General features: G+C 36.7%; 1 protein-coding gene across 1 annotated transcript in view; it reads left to right on the top strand.

Moving 5' to 3' along the window:
• Positions 1 to 17,126, top strand: part of RAD50 (RAD50 double strand break repair protein) — a 112,399-nt gene that overhangs the window by 46,507 nt on the left and 48,766 nt on the right. Inside the window, exons 6-13 of the mRNA XM_082623743.1 lie at positions 4,909 to 5,037; positions 5,270 to 5,435; positions 7,214 to 7,407; positions 7,827 to 8,033; positions 9,081 to 9,263; positions 9,875 to 10,032; positions 13,228 to 13,403; positions 13,893 to 14,130. Of these exons, the coding sequence (XP_082479869.1) occupies positions 4,909 to 5,037; positions 5,270 to 5,435; positions 7,214 to 7,407; positions 7,827 to 8,033; positions 9,081 to 9,263; positions 9,875 to 10,032; positions 13,228 to 13,403; positions 13,893 to 14,130 (1,451 nt within the window). The remainder of the gene's footprint in view (positions 1 to 4,908; positions 5,038 to 5,269; positions 5,436 to 7,213; positions 7,408 to 7,826; positions 8,034 to 9,080; positions 9,264 to 9,874; positions 10,033 to 13,227; positions 13,404 to 13,892; positions 14,131 to 17,126) is intronic.

The raw sequence follows: 17,126 nt of genomic DNA, 5'->3' as shown, positions 1-17,126 counted from the left end.
AGCCCCAAGATAATGTTAATGCTGCCACAATACAGTGAAAACATTCATAGAAACCGAGTAGTTTCTGAGAAGTAGGGTACCATAACAGAGGTGTTAATATTCATTGCTCTTAAGAATTAATCCAGTTCTCTTTGTTAGATTGCTCAAAGATATTTTGTGAACACAGAATTTTTTTCAGAGGTGTCGTGAATGGTCCTGTTCATTGAGGGCCTACTGTATGCCCAGTTGCTGATCAAAGTGTGTTAAAATGTATTATGTGAGCCCCACAGTAACCCCATGAAGTTGCATAGATGAGAAAAGTGAGGCACAGGTATTCACATTGGAAGTAAGGGGTAAAGCCAGGATTTGATTCCAGGCTTCTCTGATTCCTAAACTGATACTTCTTTTTTCTTTAATCAGATTTATTGAAATATAATTTACATTTAGTAAAATCCACGCTTTTGAAAGTATATGATTTGATGAGTTTGGGCAAATGCATACAGTAGCATTACTATCAGTACAGTCAAGATATAGAACATTTCCACCCCAAATAGTTCTCTCAAGTCTATTTGTAGTCGGTCCCCTACCTCCATTTCCAGCCCTTGGTAATCCCTGATTTGTTTTCTGTCAGTATAGTTTTGCCTTTTCCAACGAATGCCACATCAGTGGAATCATACATTATATAGCCTTTTGTGTCTGACTTCTTAGCATAATGCTTTTAAATTTATCTATGTGGTTGCATGTACGAGTAGTTCATTCCTTTTTATTGCTGAGGGTATTCCATTGTAAGGATATATTACAGTTTGTTCATCCATTCCTTTGTTGATGGACTTCAGGTTGTTATCAGCTTTTAGCTATTACAAATAAAACTGCTATAAACTTCTGTGTACAGGTCTTTGTTTGGAGATATGTTTTCATCTCTCTTGGGTAACTCTCTAGGAGTGGGATTGTTAGGTTGTGTGTTAAGTGTATGTTTTACCTTAAGAGCTGCCAAACTATTTTTCAAAGTGGCACATTTGGTAGTCCCACAACAATGTACAAGAGTGCAGTTGCGCTTCATCCTTGTCAGAACTTAGTATTATCAGCTTTTTATTTTAGCCATTAAAATAGATGTGTGATAGAATCTCTGAGCAGCTTTTTTTTTTCATTATGGTTTTAATTTGCATTTTCCTAATGTTAATCAACGTTGAGCATCTTTTTATGTGTTTATTTGCCGTTTGAATATCTTTTTTGGTAAAGTGTCTATGCATATCTTTTGCCTGTTTTCAATAGGTTTTGTGTGTGTGTGTTTTTTGTTTTTGGTCTTACTATTGAAGCTGTGAGAGTTCTTTAATTATTCTGGATATAAGCCCTAATTGGGTATGTGTTTTGCAAATTTTTTTTCTTCTTAACTGCTTTCAAAGGGCAGGAGTTTTTAATTTTGATGAAGTCCAGCATATCAAAATTTTCTCTTATAGTTTTTGCTTTTTGTTTTCTATCTAGGAAATCTTTGCCCGACCCAAGGCCACAAAGATTTTCTTCTTGAAGTTTTCTAGTCTGAGTTGTTATATTTAAGTATATGCTCTATTTCAGGTTAACTTTGAATATGGTATGAGGTAAGGTTGAGATTTACTTCCTTTTTTTTTTAGTTAATTTTTATTGGAGTATAGTTGCTTTACAATGTTGTGTTAGTTTCTGCTGTACGGCAAAGTGAATCAGCTCTATGGAGGTTTACTTCTTTACATAGAGATGTCCAATCATTCCAGCTTCCAGAGCCTGTAGTCTTAATTGTTATACCATCCTGCCTCCCAGTCTCATCTCCCATTTTTAAGTATGTGGCTTTATACAAGTCCTCTGAGTCTCCTACTTAGCATGTACAGGCATACTTTGCTTTCCTGTGCTTTGTATATACTACATTTTTTTTTCTTTTTTTTTTCTTTTTTTTTTTTTTACAAATTGGAGGTTTGTGGCAACCCTGTGTCAATCAAACAAGTGTGTTGGTGCCACTTTGGAAGGCAGCTATGCTCACCACTATACCACCAACACCATTTGCTCACTTTGTGTCTCTGTGTCACATTTTGGTAATTCTTGCAATATTTCAACCTTTTTCATCGTTATATTATGCTATTCTGTAATCAGTGATTTTCGGTGTTACTATTGTAATTGTTTTGGGGTGCCACAAACCACACGCATATAAGATGGCAAATTTAATAGATAAAAGTTGTATGTGTTCTGACTGCTCTACCAAACAGCCATTCCCCCATCTTTCTCCCTTTCCTCAGGCCTTCCTACTCCTTGAGGTACAACAATATTGAAATTAGACCAGTTAATAACCTTATAATGGCCTCTAGATGTTCAAGTGAAAGGAAGAGTCACACGTCTCTCACTTTAAACTAAAAGCTAGAAATGATTGAGCTCAGTGAGGAAGTCATATCAAAAGTGAAGAGAGACTGGAAGCTGGGCCTTTTGTGCCAAATGGTTAGCCAGGTTGTGAACGCAAAGGAAAAGTTCTTGAAGGAAATTAAAAGTGCTGCTTCAGTGAACTCATGAATGGTAGGAAAGTTGAAACAGCCTTATTGCTGATATGGAGGAGGTTTTAGTGGTCTGGGTAGAAGATCAAACCAGCCACAACATTCCCTTAAGTAAAAGCCTAATCCAGAGCAAGGTCCTAACTCTCTTCAATTCTGTGAAGGCTGAGAGAGGTAAGGAAGCTGCAGAAGAAATACTTGAAAGTAGCAGAGGTTTTTGAGGTTTAAGGAAAGAAGCTGTCTCCAAAACTTCAAAGTGCAAGGTGAAGCAGCAAGTGCTGATGAAGCTACAGCAAGTTATAAAGAAGATCTAGCTAAGATCATTAATGAAGGTGGCTTCAATGTACAATAGATTTTCAACGTAGGTAAAACAGCCTTATACTGGAAGAAGATGCCATCTAGGACTTCCATAGCTAGAGAGGAGAAGTCAATGCCTGGCTTCAAAGCTTCAAAGGACAGGCTGACTGTTAGGGACTAATGCGGCATGTGACTTTAAGTGGAAGCCAGTGCTCATTGACCATTCCAAAAATCTTCAGGGCCCTTAAGAATTATGCTAAATCTACTGTGCCTGTGCTCTATAAATGGAGCAACCTGGATGGCAGCATCTCTGTTTACAACATGGTTTATTGAATATTTTAGACCCACTGTTGAAATCTGCTGCTCAGACAAAAAAAAAAAAAAGGATTTTTTTTTCCCCAAAATATTACTGCTCATCGACCATGCATCTGGTCACCCAAGAGTGCTCATGGAGATGTACAATGAGATTCATGTTTTCATGTCTGCTAACACAGCATCCATTTTGCAGCCCATGGATCAAGAAGTCATTTTGACTTTTAAATCTTTTTAAGAAATACATTTCGTAAGGCTATAGCTGCCATAGATAGTAATTCCAGTGATGGATCTGGGTAAATTGAAAACGTCCTGGAAAGAATTAACCATTCTAGATGCCATTAAGAACGTTCGTGATTCATGGGAAGAGATCAAAATATGAACACTGTTTTTTTCTTAAGACATAATACTATTACACACTTCTACAGTATAGTGTAAACAACCTTTATATGCACTGTGAAGCCAAAAAATTCTGTGACTTGCTTTATTGCAATAATCACTTTATTGCAGTGGTCTGGAACTGAACCCAGTATATCTCTGAGGTTTGCCTGTAGTGTCATAATGATTAGAGGGAATGTATGGCAGCACCTAGTACAATGTCTGCAATATAGCAGACATTTGATCAGTGATAGCTATGACTGTTATTATTGGTAAAAAATTTTTTTTCCAATTTCTCTTTCAGCTAACATACTGAACACTTGTTACATGTGCTGAGGAAGCATTGGTGAATAAAGTAAAGTTTCTGTGGTGATAACGTGTTACCTATTAATATACAAATCATAAGATATGGTATTAGTATAATTTATCAAATGACATTGAAGTTGAGGATGCATTTTGGTGCAGCTATGAAAGCTTACAATTGATATCTGTAATAATGTGTTAGTTTAAATATTAGGTTCTAAAAATGTCTTAGAAGAGGAGTTGGTCAGCCTTGGAATTATAGAGGCAAACACCAGAAGAGTATCCAAGGAGGGAAGACTCTGAGCCAGTTCACTCATATTCCTAGGAAATGAGGCAACCAGCTGTCCCTGGAAGCAGGCCACTGAGATCATTTGTCACATTTCACTTGTGATGCACCATGAGTTTCCAGTCCACTCAGTAGTTCTAATTTCTTTTTAAATAAATTAAATAGTTAGCCTTTTAAGGATTAAGTGATGTTTTTTTAAATTTTTTTTATTTTTGGCTGTGTTGGGTCTTCATTGCTGCTCATAGGCTTTCTCTAGTTGCAGCGTGTGGGGGCTGCTCTTTGTTGCAGTGCACGCACTTCTCATTGTGGTGGCCTCTCCTGTTGGGAAGCACAGGCTCCAGGCACGCGGGCTCAGCAGTTGTGACTCATGGGCTCTAGAGCACAGGCTCAGTCGTTGTGGCACGTGGGCTTAGTTGCTCCATGACATGTAGGATTTCCGGACCAGGACTCGAACCCATGTCCCCTGCATTGGTAGGCGGATTCTTAACCACTGTGCCACCAGGGAAGTTCCAAGGATTAAGTTCTTAAAATGTGGTACTTTACATAATGTGGCTCCAAGTACCCAATGAATGAATGACTTTTGTGGGAGCTGTTGAGGGCAGGGGATGGGCTTTGGAGTTAGAAGGGAGTTAAATTCCTGCTTTTCTTTACTGGCTGTAAGGAGTTGGACAAGTTACGTAATGTCTCTCATCCTCAGTTTCTTAGTGCTCCCTTTATAGCAGTGTTACCATTAAATGAGATCACTTTTACTAAGTGCCTGGTCCTGGGACATGTTATTTATCTTCAGTTATTTGCAGTATAAACTATAGTGAATTCTGTTTATGTAGGGTGTTTGTTTATTTTCAGAATCGTCTAAAAGAAATTGAACAAAATCTCTCTAAAATAATGAGACTCGACAATGAAATTAAAGCTTTGGATAGCCGAAAGAAGCAAATGGAAAAAGATAATAGTGAACTGGAACAGAAAATGGAAAAGGTTTGTGGTGGTAGAATTTTGTTTTACTTCAGAATTTTGAGATTATTGTAATGAACCTCATTTGATTTCATTTCGACAGTCATATTTTGAAACAAAAATACAAATCTTGATGTTTGTGTTACTTCCATGTTTATGTTAAAAAGAAGGATATTGAATAAGCTTTGGTTCATATTTTGTACCTCAGACTGATACCTTGTTATACATTAAAGCTCTTTATTTTGGTTCTACACAGGTTTTTCAAGGGTCTGATGAGCAGCTAAATGATTTATATCACAATCACCAGAGAACAGTTAGGGAGAAAGAAAGGAGACTGGTAGAATGTCAGCGTGAACTGGAAAAATTAAGTAAAGAATCTAGGCTTCTCAATCAAGAAAAATCAGAATTACTTGTTGAACAGGGTAAGAGACAGTGTTTACTTGGTCTTTTTTCCTATTATAATATTAAACATTTTCTGCATGAATGACAAATCTCCAGGGAATTATGCTGAGTGAAAAAAGTCTCAAAAGATTATATAGGGGCTTCCCTGGTGGCGCAGTGGTTGAGAGTCCGCCTGCCGATGCAGGGGACACGGGTTCGTGCCCCGGTCTGGGAAGATCCCACATGCCGCGGAGCGGCTGGGCCCGTGAGCCATGGCTGTTGGGCCTGCGCGTCCAGAGCCTGTGCTCCGCAACGGGAGAGGCCACAGCAGTGAGAAGCCCACGTAATGCAAAAAAAAAAAAAAAAAAAAAAAAAAAAAAAAGATTATATATAGTATGTTTCCACTTTATATGACATTTTGAAATGCCAAAATTTTAGAAATGTAGAACAGATTAGTGATGGCCAGGGTTCCCCAGTAGGGGGAGGAGCAGGAGGAAGGTTAATGTGGTTATGGTTTTAAAAAAAACAAGAGGGGTTCTTATGGTATTGGAACTGTTCAGTATCTTTGCTGTCATGGTGGATATAAGAACCAACACAGTTGATAAAATTATGTAGAACTGGGACTTCCCTGGAGGTCCAGTGGTTAAGAATCCGAGCCTCCACTGCAGGGGGCGCAGGTTCCATCCCTGGTCGGGGAACTAAGATCCCACATGCCACGGAACACAGCCAAAAAAGAAAAAAAAAAAATTATGTAGAACTTAATACACACACAGATATGAGTAAAACTGGGGAAATAAGAATAAGATTGATGGATTGTATCAGTGTCAGTATCCTGGTTGTGATATACTATAATTTTGCAAATTACTAAAAGAAAACACTGTTTTTCTACTCAACAACAGTTCTGATGCCAGGTGTGTGGGTTTTTCCACACCAAGCAATTCTCCAGTTCTCAGTGAACACCAACTAAGTGTCCTGTAATTTAACTCAGTTCTGGCACTCCCTGTCCGGAGTTAGCATAGACCCCACAGATTAAGGGCTCAGTCCCATGAGACTGTCTCCCTCTCCACTCCAGCTTCCAATCCCAAGTCCCAGGTTGTCTGGCACCTGTACTTCTGACCACTGGCTATAAATCAGGGGTTCCCACAACCCTTTTCTCAGGTTCAGTAATTTTCTATAACAGCTCCTAGAACTCAGGGAAGCACTTACTATTACCAGTTTATTAAGGATATAGCTCAGGAACACCCAGATGAAAGAGATGCATAAGGTAAGGTATGGGGGAGGGACATCGAGCTTTCATGCCTTCTCCACATGCGCGACTTACCCAGCACCTCCATGTAGTATTCACCAACCTGGAAGCTCTTTGAATGCCATTGCTTAGGGTTTTTATGGAAGTAATCATGTAGACATGATTAATTAAGTCATTGGCCATTGGTGATTGAACTCAGGCTTCAGCCCCTCCCCAGAAATGGGAGGGGTGGGTACTGAAACTTCCTACTCTCTAATCACAGAGCTGATTCCTCTGACGACCAGGTCCCATTTTCCAGAAGTCACCTCATTAGAATAAACTCAGGTACAGTTGAAAGGGACTTATAATGAATAACGAAAGATACTCCTCTCACCCCTATCACTGAGAAATTCTAAGCATTTTTGGAGCTCTGTACCAGGAGCCGAGGACAAAAACCAGATATGTATTTCTTACTACATCTCAATACAATAGTTACCATTGGGGGAAACTGAGCAAAGGATGTAAGAGATCTTGCTCTTTTATTTTTTAAAAAATCAGCTGATAAAAGAATTACTATGATTGTGTTTTTCACAGGTCGTCTACAGCTACAGGCAGATCGTCATCAAGAACATATGCGAGCTAGAGATTCATTAATTCAGTCTTTGGCAACACAACTAGAATTGGATGGCTTTGAGCATGGACCATTCAGTGAGAGACAGATAAAAAATTTTCACAAACTTGTGAGTGAGAGGCAAGAAAAGGAAGCAGAAACTGCCAGGCAACTGATGGTAAATACTGTTATTTTCTTTTGTTTGTATCAGATTGTCTAGTTGAATTGTTTTAATTTTTGGATTGACCTTATTTTGTCATATTTTTGGATTAGTGTTAGGATAAAATTTGCTCTGAGGTAGAATAAAACCTTATGGAAGCAAATTTTTTAAAGTTTATGAGTATAAAAGTACAAAGAAGATATAGACCTATGTTTTTTATTTGATTTTAAGTAAAATTTCTTTTTAAAGTTAATTGTAAAGAAAAAGTTTGCTCAAAGTTAATAATGATTATCTCTGGGTTATGATCATTATTTTTTTTATGCTTTTCTATATTTTCCTCAGAGTGCATGTGTTACTTTTGCATCAAAGAAACTTTTTCTTAATGAAGTTTTTAGTGAAAAAATTGTTAATGCTCATGCTTCTCATTATGTATTTAGAATGACTTTGCAGAAAAAGAGACTCTGAAACAAAAACAGATAGATGAGATAAGGGATAAGAAAACTGGACTGGGAAGAATAATTGAGCTAAAATCAGAAATCCTAACTAAGAAGCAGAATGAGCTGAAAAATGTGAAGTATGAATTACAGCAGTTGGAAGGATCTTCAGACAGGATTCTTGAACTGGACCAGGAGCTCACAAAAGCTGTAAGATACTATTTGAGCAATCTAATAATTTTAAGGTGTAAGATATTTAGAAGTATTTTATCTTTTGCTAATCCTGAGATTATGGCATTTTAATAAAAATGTCAACCTTGTTTATCAATCTCACGTAAAATGAATTTATCTGAATATCTTAATGACCCAATTCTGCTCCTGGAACCTGGTGGATTGAAAATTAGAATCATCTAAGGAAGCTTAAAAAAAAACTTATGCTTAGACCTTAAACATTCCAAATAAAAACCTCTAAGAGTGGGGCATAGAAATGTGCTCAAAACAGAACTGGGTGATTCTTATGAGTACCTTGATTGAGAACCACTTACCTAAGTTTAAAAAAAAGTATTTTCCCTCTAGGTTCCACACACTACAGATTTTATATGATCATTGCTGTGTTATCACTTTTTCTGTGGTAGAAACTTTCTTAGCCCACCTCTTCTTTTCATGAATTTCCAAAATTTCTTCTTTGCTTCTAATCTCTTCCCTTCCTTCACACCTCCATTACCAAAATAAGCATCCTAAAGCTTAGCAAATGCCACTTTCAGGTCCCATCTTGATAATTTAAACATTTCTATTTACTCCCAAACTTAACATCTAGCATACATTTTTGTCAGTTTAGCACAATATTGTCCTGTTGTGATGGGGAGATACTGTTCAGGCATCATATCACACTATTTTTAGTTTCTATATGCCAGGCAATGTAGTGAGTTACATGGGTACTTGATAAATGCTTAGTTATTGATTGAAGAGTCACTAAACTGTATACTTAGGCATATTTTTCTTAATTTTGCACTAATTTTCATTTTTCCCTCCTGTTTGACTCTTCTAGATTTATTTACTAAGTCTCTACTGTTATAAAATAGTAAGGTAACTTTATAAGATCTTTCTTAAAAATTTTATTCCTTCTGCTTTTTCTGTTGTTGGATAAAATCAAACAGTAATATTTTGACCATCCTGAGGAGTAGCTGATTTCTAATACACTTTGTCATTATTTTAACATAACACATATAAACCTGTTCATTTATTTGACTTATTAAGGAACGTGAGCTAAGCAAAGCTGAGAAAAACAGCAATGTAGAAACTCTAAAAACAGAAGTAATAAGCCTTCAAAATGAGAAAGCAGATCTAGACAGGACCCTGCGTAAATTGGACCAGGAGATGGAGCAGTTAAATCATCATACAGCAACACGTACCCAGATGGAGATGCTGACCAAAGACAAAGTATGACCTTTCTTTTTGTTCTCATTATACTTTCTGGTATTTAAAATAGCTTATCTTACATTCATAATCGTTACATTGTGAAGTATTTAGTTGATATTGGCTTTTTACTTTAGGGGTTAAGTGAACTTAATATAAAATAGATTTTCAAGCTTAAAAACTGTTTTCTAATTACAAAACAATAATAATACAGAAGTGTATACACACAAACACACACATGTACATTGCTATTAATTTTTATCATATACCATACAGAAGTTTTAATTTTTATATCATCAGACTTGTTATTCTTTTCTCTAATGGCTTAGAAAGTCCATCCTCACTTTAAGAGTTTAAGAAATTTTCAGGAGTTCTTTGGTGGCCTAGTGGTTAGAATTTGGTGCTTTCACTGCCATGGCCCTGGTTCAGTCTCTGGTTGGGGTGCTGAGATATTCCTCAAGCCGTGCGGTGTGGCCAAAATTTTTAAAAAAAGAAGAAATTTTATATTTTCTTCTTGCATTTTTATAGTTTTATTTTTACAGCCTAGAACTGTAATCAATCTAAAATTTATTTTTGTTCTTTATATAATGTGGAGATATTGAGCTTTATTTTTAAACAATTTTTTTTCCCTATAGGCTGACAAAGATGAACAAATCAGAAAAATAAAATCTAGGCACAGTGATGAATTAACTTCATTGTTAGGATATTTTCCCAACAAAAAACAGCTTGAAGACTGGCTTCATAGTAAATCAAAAGAAATTAATCAGACCAGGGACAGACTTGCCAAATTGAAGTAAGTAGTTACAACATTTGAAGATGTAATAGAAGTCTCTTATTTCATGCTTTCACTTTTAATTGTTTTGAAATCATTTATTGTCACGAAGTGGTATGTCTTATTAATTGACTTTGATTTTCCTATATTTTACAAATTAAGTAAAACGGTAACAGATAGTGAGTTGAGCTTCTTGTTCCTTGAAAGTTTGCAGAACTAAGTGAGAGGATTAAAATATTCCTTTATAAAAAGTGAGACCTGAAACTATAAAACTCCTAGAAGATAGCATAGAGGAAAAGTTTCATTGTATTGAATTTGGCAATGATTTCTTGGATATGACACCAAAAGCACAGGCAGCAGAAGCAAAAATAGACAAATGGGACTGTGACATACTTAAAAACTGCTGCACTGCAAAGGGAACGATCAACAGGGAAAAGGCAATCAACAGAATGGGAGAAAACATTTGCAAATTATATATCTGATAAGGGTTAGTATCCAGAATATGTAAAGAACTCATACAACTCAATAATAAAAAAACAAATACCCGGATTAAAAAAGTGGGCAGAGGGACTTCCCTGGTGGTGCAGTGGTTGGGACTCTGAGCTCCCAACGCAGGGGGCCCGGGTTTGATCCCTGCTCAGGGAACTAGATCCCACAACTAAGAGTTCTCATGCCACAGCCAGGGAGCCCGCCTACTGCAACTAAGACCCAGCACAACCAAATAAATAAATATTAAAAAGAAAACAAACAGGCAGAGGACTTGAATAGACATTTCTCCAAAGAATATATACAAATGGTCAACAAGCATATGAAAAGATGCTCAAGATGATGCTAATCATCAAGGAAATGCAAATCAAAACCACAGTGATATCACTTCACACCACTTAGGATGACCATTATCAAAAAAACCAGAAAATATAGTAGTGTGTTATAATAAGCTATAATGGAAAAGAATCTGAAAAAGAATAATATAACTGAATCACTTTGCTTTATATCTGAAACTGACACAACATTGTAAATCAACTATACTTCAATTAAAAGATAAAATAAAAAGTTGAAAAAAAACAAAATAACAAGTGTTGGTGAGGATGTTGAGAAATTGGAACCCTGTGCACTATTAGTGGTAGTGTAAAATGGTGCAGTTACTGTAGAAAACCTGTGGAGGTTCTTCAGAAAATTAGGAAAAGAATAACCAGATGATCCAGCAATTCCACTTCTGAGTATATATTCAAACGAATTGAAAACATGATCTCAAAAGAGATATTTGCTAATCCATGTTCACTGCAGCATTATTCACAATAGCCAAGAGGTGGAAGCAACCTAAATGATGGATGAATGGATAAAGAAAAACTGGTGTATGTATAATGGAATATTATTTATCTTTGAAAAAGAAGGAAATCCTCTTATATGCTATGACTTGATGAAGATATTATGCTTGAGGATATTAAAGTGAAGTAAGCTAGGCACAAAAAGATGAATACTGCTTGGTTCCACTTATGTGAAGTATCCAAAGATGTCGAACTCTTAGCAAGTATGTAGAATGGAGGTTCAGAGTAGCCAGGGGATGGGGGTGGGGGGGTAGTTTTTCAGTGGGTATAGAGTTTTAGTTTTGCAAGATGAAAAAGTTTTAGAGATCTGTTGCACAACAATGTGCATATAGTTAACACTACTGTGCTGTACAGTTAAAAATGCTTAAGATGTTCAATTTTATGTTTTTCCCACAGTTTAAAAAAGTGACCAATTTTTTCAAATATCATCTTGAGTGGTACTTAGATAATAGGGTCAAAAATTCCACACATATTTTTGAGGAAGATAGTGAATTTGACCGTGTTAAATTTGTGTTTCTTGTGGAAATGTCTGTTAGGGAATAGAATACTGGAGTTTGAAGTTCAGAAGATTGGAAGTTGTTGCTTTGTAAGCGATAATTGGAGTCAGGTCATGTCAACTTGAAAGAGTTATTCAAAGAGAAGAGAAAAAATTGTAGTCAGACTCCTGGAAAACACCAACATTTAAACTGTTGGCAAGCAAAGGAAGAGGAGCAAGCGAAGTCAGTGCCCCAGGAGCCAGGGTGAAAACAAGACAGGAGTGATGTCTGGGTTGCCTTGAGAAAATAGTCTTTCAAGGAGGGGTTCAACCGTGTTTGGTGCTGCTGAGATAGTGATCTTAATGAGCAATGCTCAATGGCTAGGATGGTGAGAACATCATCTACATGTTATTTTTTTCCAAATTTTTACTGTCACTCACAATGGGAAGTATCAAGATGAGGCACATGTGCACTCACACACATTTATCTGAAACAAATTTCTTAAAATAGTACCTATCCTAACCACACACAATCTACTCCAATATATTCTACATATTATGCTTAATTTGAATACAATACATTGAATTGATTATATGACTTGCCTAATGCATCAAAACCTGTAAATTGAAAACCCCTGATCTGTGTGTGGGCATGGAGGCTGGCTAGGATTATATTTAAGAGTGGGAGTGGAGGGCTTCCCTGGTGGCGCAGTGGTTGAGAGTCCGCCTGCCGATGCAGGGGACACGGGTTCGTGCCCCGGTCTGGGAAGATCCCACATGTCGTGGAGCGGCTGGGCCCGTGAGCCATGGCCGCTGAGCCTGCGCGTCCGGAGCCTGTGCTCCGCAACAGGAGAGGCCACAACAGTGAGAGGCCCGCGTAACGCAAAAAAAAAAAAAAAAAAAAAAAAGAGTTGGAGTGGAAATAAATTGTACCAGTGAGCAAAGTCTTTGATGAATGAGAGGCAGTGAATGATCAGGTTTTAAGTAGATGACAGCAACAAGGAGGGAACAAAGGAAAAGTCTCTACAGGACAGAACGGAAGTACAGTTGTGAAAGGGTCCACACAGAGTTAGGAGAATGTTCTCCTTTTTTTCTCTTCCCTCCAGATCTGGCAAGCATATTCTCCTTGCTGAGGCTCTTAACCCAAGATCTAAGACCATGAACCCCCGCAAAACCAAGCAGGGTTTTGTCTGTACACATTTTTCTGGGAGCAGGCATATGACCAGGGTGAGTCCATGTGCTAGGGGTAGATTCAGGCAGTAGTGGACTGTTGCCGTGACTTCTAAAAAAAAAAGTGCTTGGTCACAGCAGACCTTTGTAATATTTTCTGGCAGAGTTTGGCTTGGATCTACCTTCTCGCACTTTTCATTTCTCATGTTTTAAAATTGTAATCCATATTTATTCTTATTTTAGCAAGGAACTGGCTTCAGCTGAGCAAAATAAAAATCATATAAATAATGAGCTAAAAAAGAAGGAAGAGAAGTTGTCCAGCTATGAAGACAAACTGTTTGATGTTTGTGGTAGCCAGGATTTTGAAAGTGACTTAGGCAGGCTTAAAGAAGAAATTGAAAAATCCTCAAAACAACGAGGTAGGTTACCTACTTTATATTAGAAAAAGCATTTTGATGTTTTTGAATTTTCGTTCACAGGTAACTGTTAAGGATGGGAGATTTTTAAACTTGGTTCTGGAGCTCGGTGGCTTAAATTTCAGTTCTGGTTCTACAGCCTACTTGCTGTGTGACTTTGGGCAATTTATCGAAACCTTTCTGCACTTCAGATTCATTAATAATTGCCTACCACGTGTAGGGTGTTAGGGAGCAGTAAATGAGATTATAGTTTCTGGCATGTAACAAGCTTTAAACGTTTTATTATACTTGTGTGTTACCAGAAAATAATTTCTACAAATCTGAATGTATTGTGCCCTTGGGAAGATTTAAATATCAGAATTTTGATTTCTTTCATTGTGTGTTTATAAAGCAAGAAGAATAATCATGTATTTACAGAAAAGGATATAACCATGTTGACAAAACTATATTTTGTATTCTTTTCATTGGGAGTATTTTTTTTTTTTTTAATAGCCATGCTGGCTGGAGCTACGGCAGTTTACTCCCAATTCATTACTCAGCTAACAGATGAAGACCAGTCGTGTTGCCCTGTCTGTCAGAGAGTTTTTCAGACAGAAGCTGAATTACAAGAAGTCATCAGTGATTTGCAGTCTAAGCTGAGGCTTGCTCCAGATAAGCTCAAGACAACAGAATCAGAGCTAAAGAAAAAAGAAAAGCGGCGTGATGAAATGCTGGGACTAGTGCCCATGAGGTGAGAATAGGGATTTACCATTACTGTACCTGTACAGCAGCACTGTAAGAGGTACCTATTCCACTGTCTAACATATGGTAGGTATTCAGTAAGCAAGAGTTGAATGAATAAAGGTTAAAGTCAGGATTCTAAGCCAGTATGCTCATCTCATGTTATTTATATGATAAGAAAGAATTGTTTTGTTTCAAGATAAGCTTGTTTCTTAAACTAGTCACAGGGTAGATATAATCTTTAATTTGTGTATGTTTGTTTCATTCCTGAGACTTGGCTTGAGGGCAGAAATTTTGATAGATTTTATAACTATGTGTCACTTTCTAAACCCAGCAAAGAAAGTACCGGAAAGCTCCCCTCAAGAGACAAATTTTAAACTATATTTTTATGTTTTTTTCACTTCCAGAAAGAATGAATCATAGATGATTTCTATTGTTTATTTTTCCCTTGCTTGTATAAGAAGTTCAGATGATTTTCTATTTATAAATAAAATCAAGTCAGAAAGTATGTGATGATTGCCTTGGTGTCTCCCAGAGCACAAAGATGGTCACAGAGACCAATAAGACATGACCTTCATGGAGCTGATGGTCTATGTAAGGAGAAAAGCTCTCAGAATTAGACATAGAAAGCTGGGCTTAATAAAGTACTTAATTGGTTCAAACAAATGCATTAATTAGGAAGAGAGAAGCCAGTGGACTACAGAATGAGAATAGGATTTTGAGAACAGGGTAGGAGGAGGGATGTAAAGCACAGGGAAGGTGGTTTGACTTATTTAAGAGGGGGAAAGAGGAGAGGGTGTAAGAGTAGGAGAGTAAGACCTGTGCTGCAGTAGAAACATTATCTGGAGTTTGAGAACTTACTTGTAGTGATTGATTCAGATAAGTAGGGAAGATAGAGCTACAATTATGTTCAGGCCTAGTTATAGCTCTATTAGGTGATGGGGAGCCATCCTGAGATTTAATGAAAGATGTGTTTTAGGAAAATTAATTTAATGTTAATAAATTGGACGAAAGTGAGACAAACTCTGGAAGCAAAAAAACCCGGAGGGTACGTTGTCCTGGAAAACTGAAGAGGAGTTTAAGGAAAAGAAGGAAGGGAAGATGCAAGAAGATGTGCTGTGTGGTAGCCAGCCTCTAAGATGGTCCCCAGTGATCCCTGCCTCCTAGTATTCACACTCTTGTATTTGTCTTCTCTCATGTTCCAGGATTGGTCTGTGTAACCAATAAAATACAACAGAAGTGATAGCATGTCCCTTCCAGCCTGTCCCATACCATCATGAGTGAAATTTCAGCTGAAAATGTACCTGTTTATCATGTTTCTTAGTACTGACTTGGGTTCATTTTTTATAACACCTCATTTAAATAAAAACTCAATATTTTTCCCACAGGTTTTTTTCAGTACTGTATCTGTTGGTCCCTTTTACATAAAATTCCCTTGGAAAAAGAATGCTGTCACAAAATTGAGTTTCTGAAAAATTTAAAAAACAAAAGAGAAAACCCTACTAGAGCTCAGTAACCATTCTCTCAGGAAATATCTTTACTGTTTCTTAGAATACTTATTTTAGCGTCTTAGGTAATCATCAGAAAAGAAGGCACCAAAACCTGGACTACATCAATAAGGGGTTTTTGTGTGAGTGTGAAAATGTAAAAATGGGGTTAAAATTGAATGGATGCCTGTAGTTCTCTGCAAAAATGTCCCAGTCAAGTGAATGCTTGACTGTCATTAGGCTATCATGGCTTTGTCACTTTCTAGGTACTGGGTACATAACTTAAGACCAACTTCTGGTCTATAACACTGGGAAGTAATGTGAGCATGAATTATTCATAATCTGAATATGTTCATATTTATTCAGGGAATTTTTTCATTGCTTTGGTATAAAAAATTACAGGTCTCTGTCACTCAGATCAATTCAGGTTGGCATTTCTTGGTCATAGTATGGACTTTAAAAAAATCATTACGTAATAATAGTATCTAAGTGCTAATCCTTGAGTTTCTGGTTTATTATAAGGCTCCCATTAGAAACCAATTTAATTTATTATACTAATTTGATTTTAAGAATTTGGGCGTTTTCTGAAATAAGCTTATTAGCTTTTTTTTTTTTTAAAGATTACATACAAGTTTTATTGTTTCAGAGGTATCAACAAAAATAGGTGTGGGGCCAGTACCTGCCATAGGGTTGGTAATTCATTAGCTAGAGTAGCAGCAGTAAAGTGGGTTTAACAGCTTTTGTACCATAAACCCATGTAGCATTTGACTGAGTGGTTTCCTTTCCTATTTTCTTTCCTTCCTTTCTTCTGTCCTTCCATCAGTTTTTAAACTTTTTTATTTTGAAATAATTTTAGACCTACAGAAAATTTACAAAAATAGTACAGAGAATTCACATATACCCTTCACCCAGCTTCTCCTGATGTTCACAATTTATGTAACCATAATATGGTTATCAAAATCAAGAAATTAACTTTGGTATAATCCTTTTAATTAAACTACAAACCATATTTGAATTTTAGCAGTCTTTCTATTTAATATCCTTTGTCTATTTCAGAATCCAACTCAGGATTCCCACATTGCATATACTTGTTATTTCTCCTTAGACTCTTGTAGTCTACCATAGTTCTTCCTTTGTCTTTGACAATCTTTCTTTGTCTTTCATGGTCTTGACCCTTATGATGAGTATGGTCAGGTAATTTGTAAAATATCTTTCAGTTCGGCAAACAATACGGTAAAAATTGCTGGTATCAAGATCTGTCAGTAGGTACTATTTATAAAATCAGTGGACAGAGGTTTAAGGAGAAACAGGATATTTACATTTTCTTCAATGTATTTCTCCTATGATACTTATTGATTACATAGAGGAAAATAGTAACTTTACAATGGGTAAATTTGGCTGACACCATCTTAACTAAGAGTGACATACTGACATCATGTACCCACTGATATGTTGCCCTAAGAAGGATACAACATCACTTCTGTGGTATTCTTGCCAAAAATACATAACCTCAATCTCA

The sequence above is a fragment of the Mesoplodon mirus genome (genome assembly GCF_964341445.2).
Source record: "Mesoplodon mirus genome assembly, chromosome: 5".
In the NCBI taxonomy this organism is placed as follows: Eukaryota; Metazoa; Chordata; class Mammalia; order Artiodactyla; family Ziphiidae; genus Mesoplodon; species Mesoplodon mirus.
Note: the sequence above shows the minus strand (reverse complement) of the source record. Positions and strands in the feature narration are given on the sequence as shown.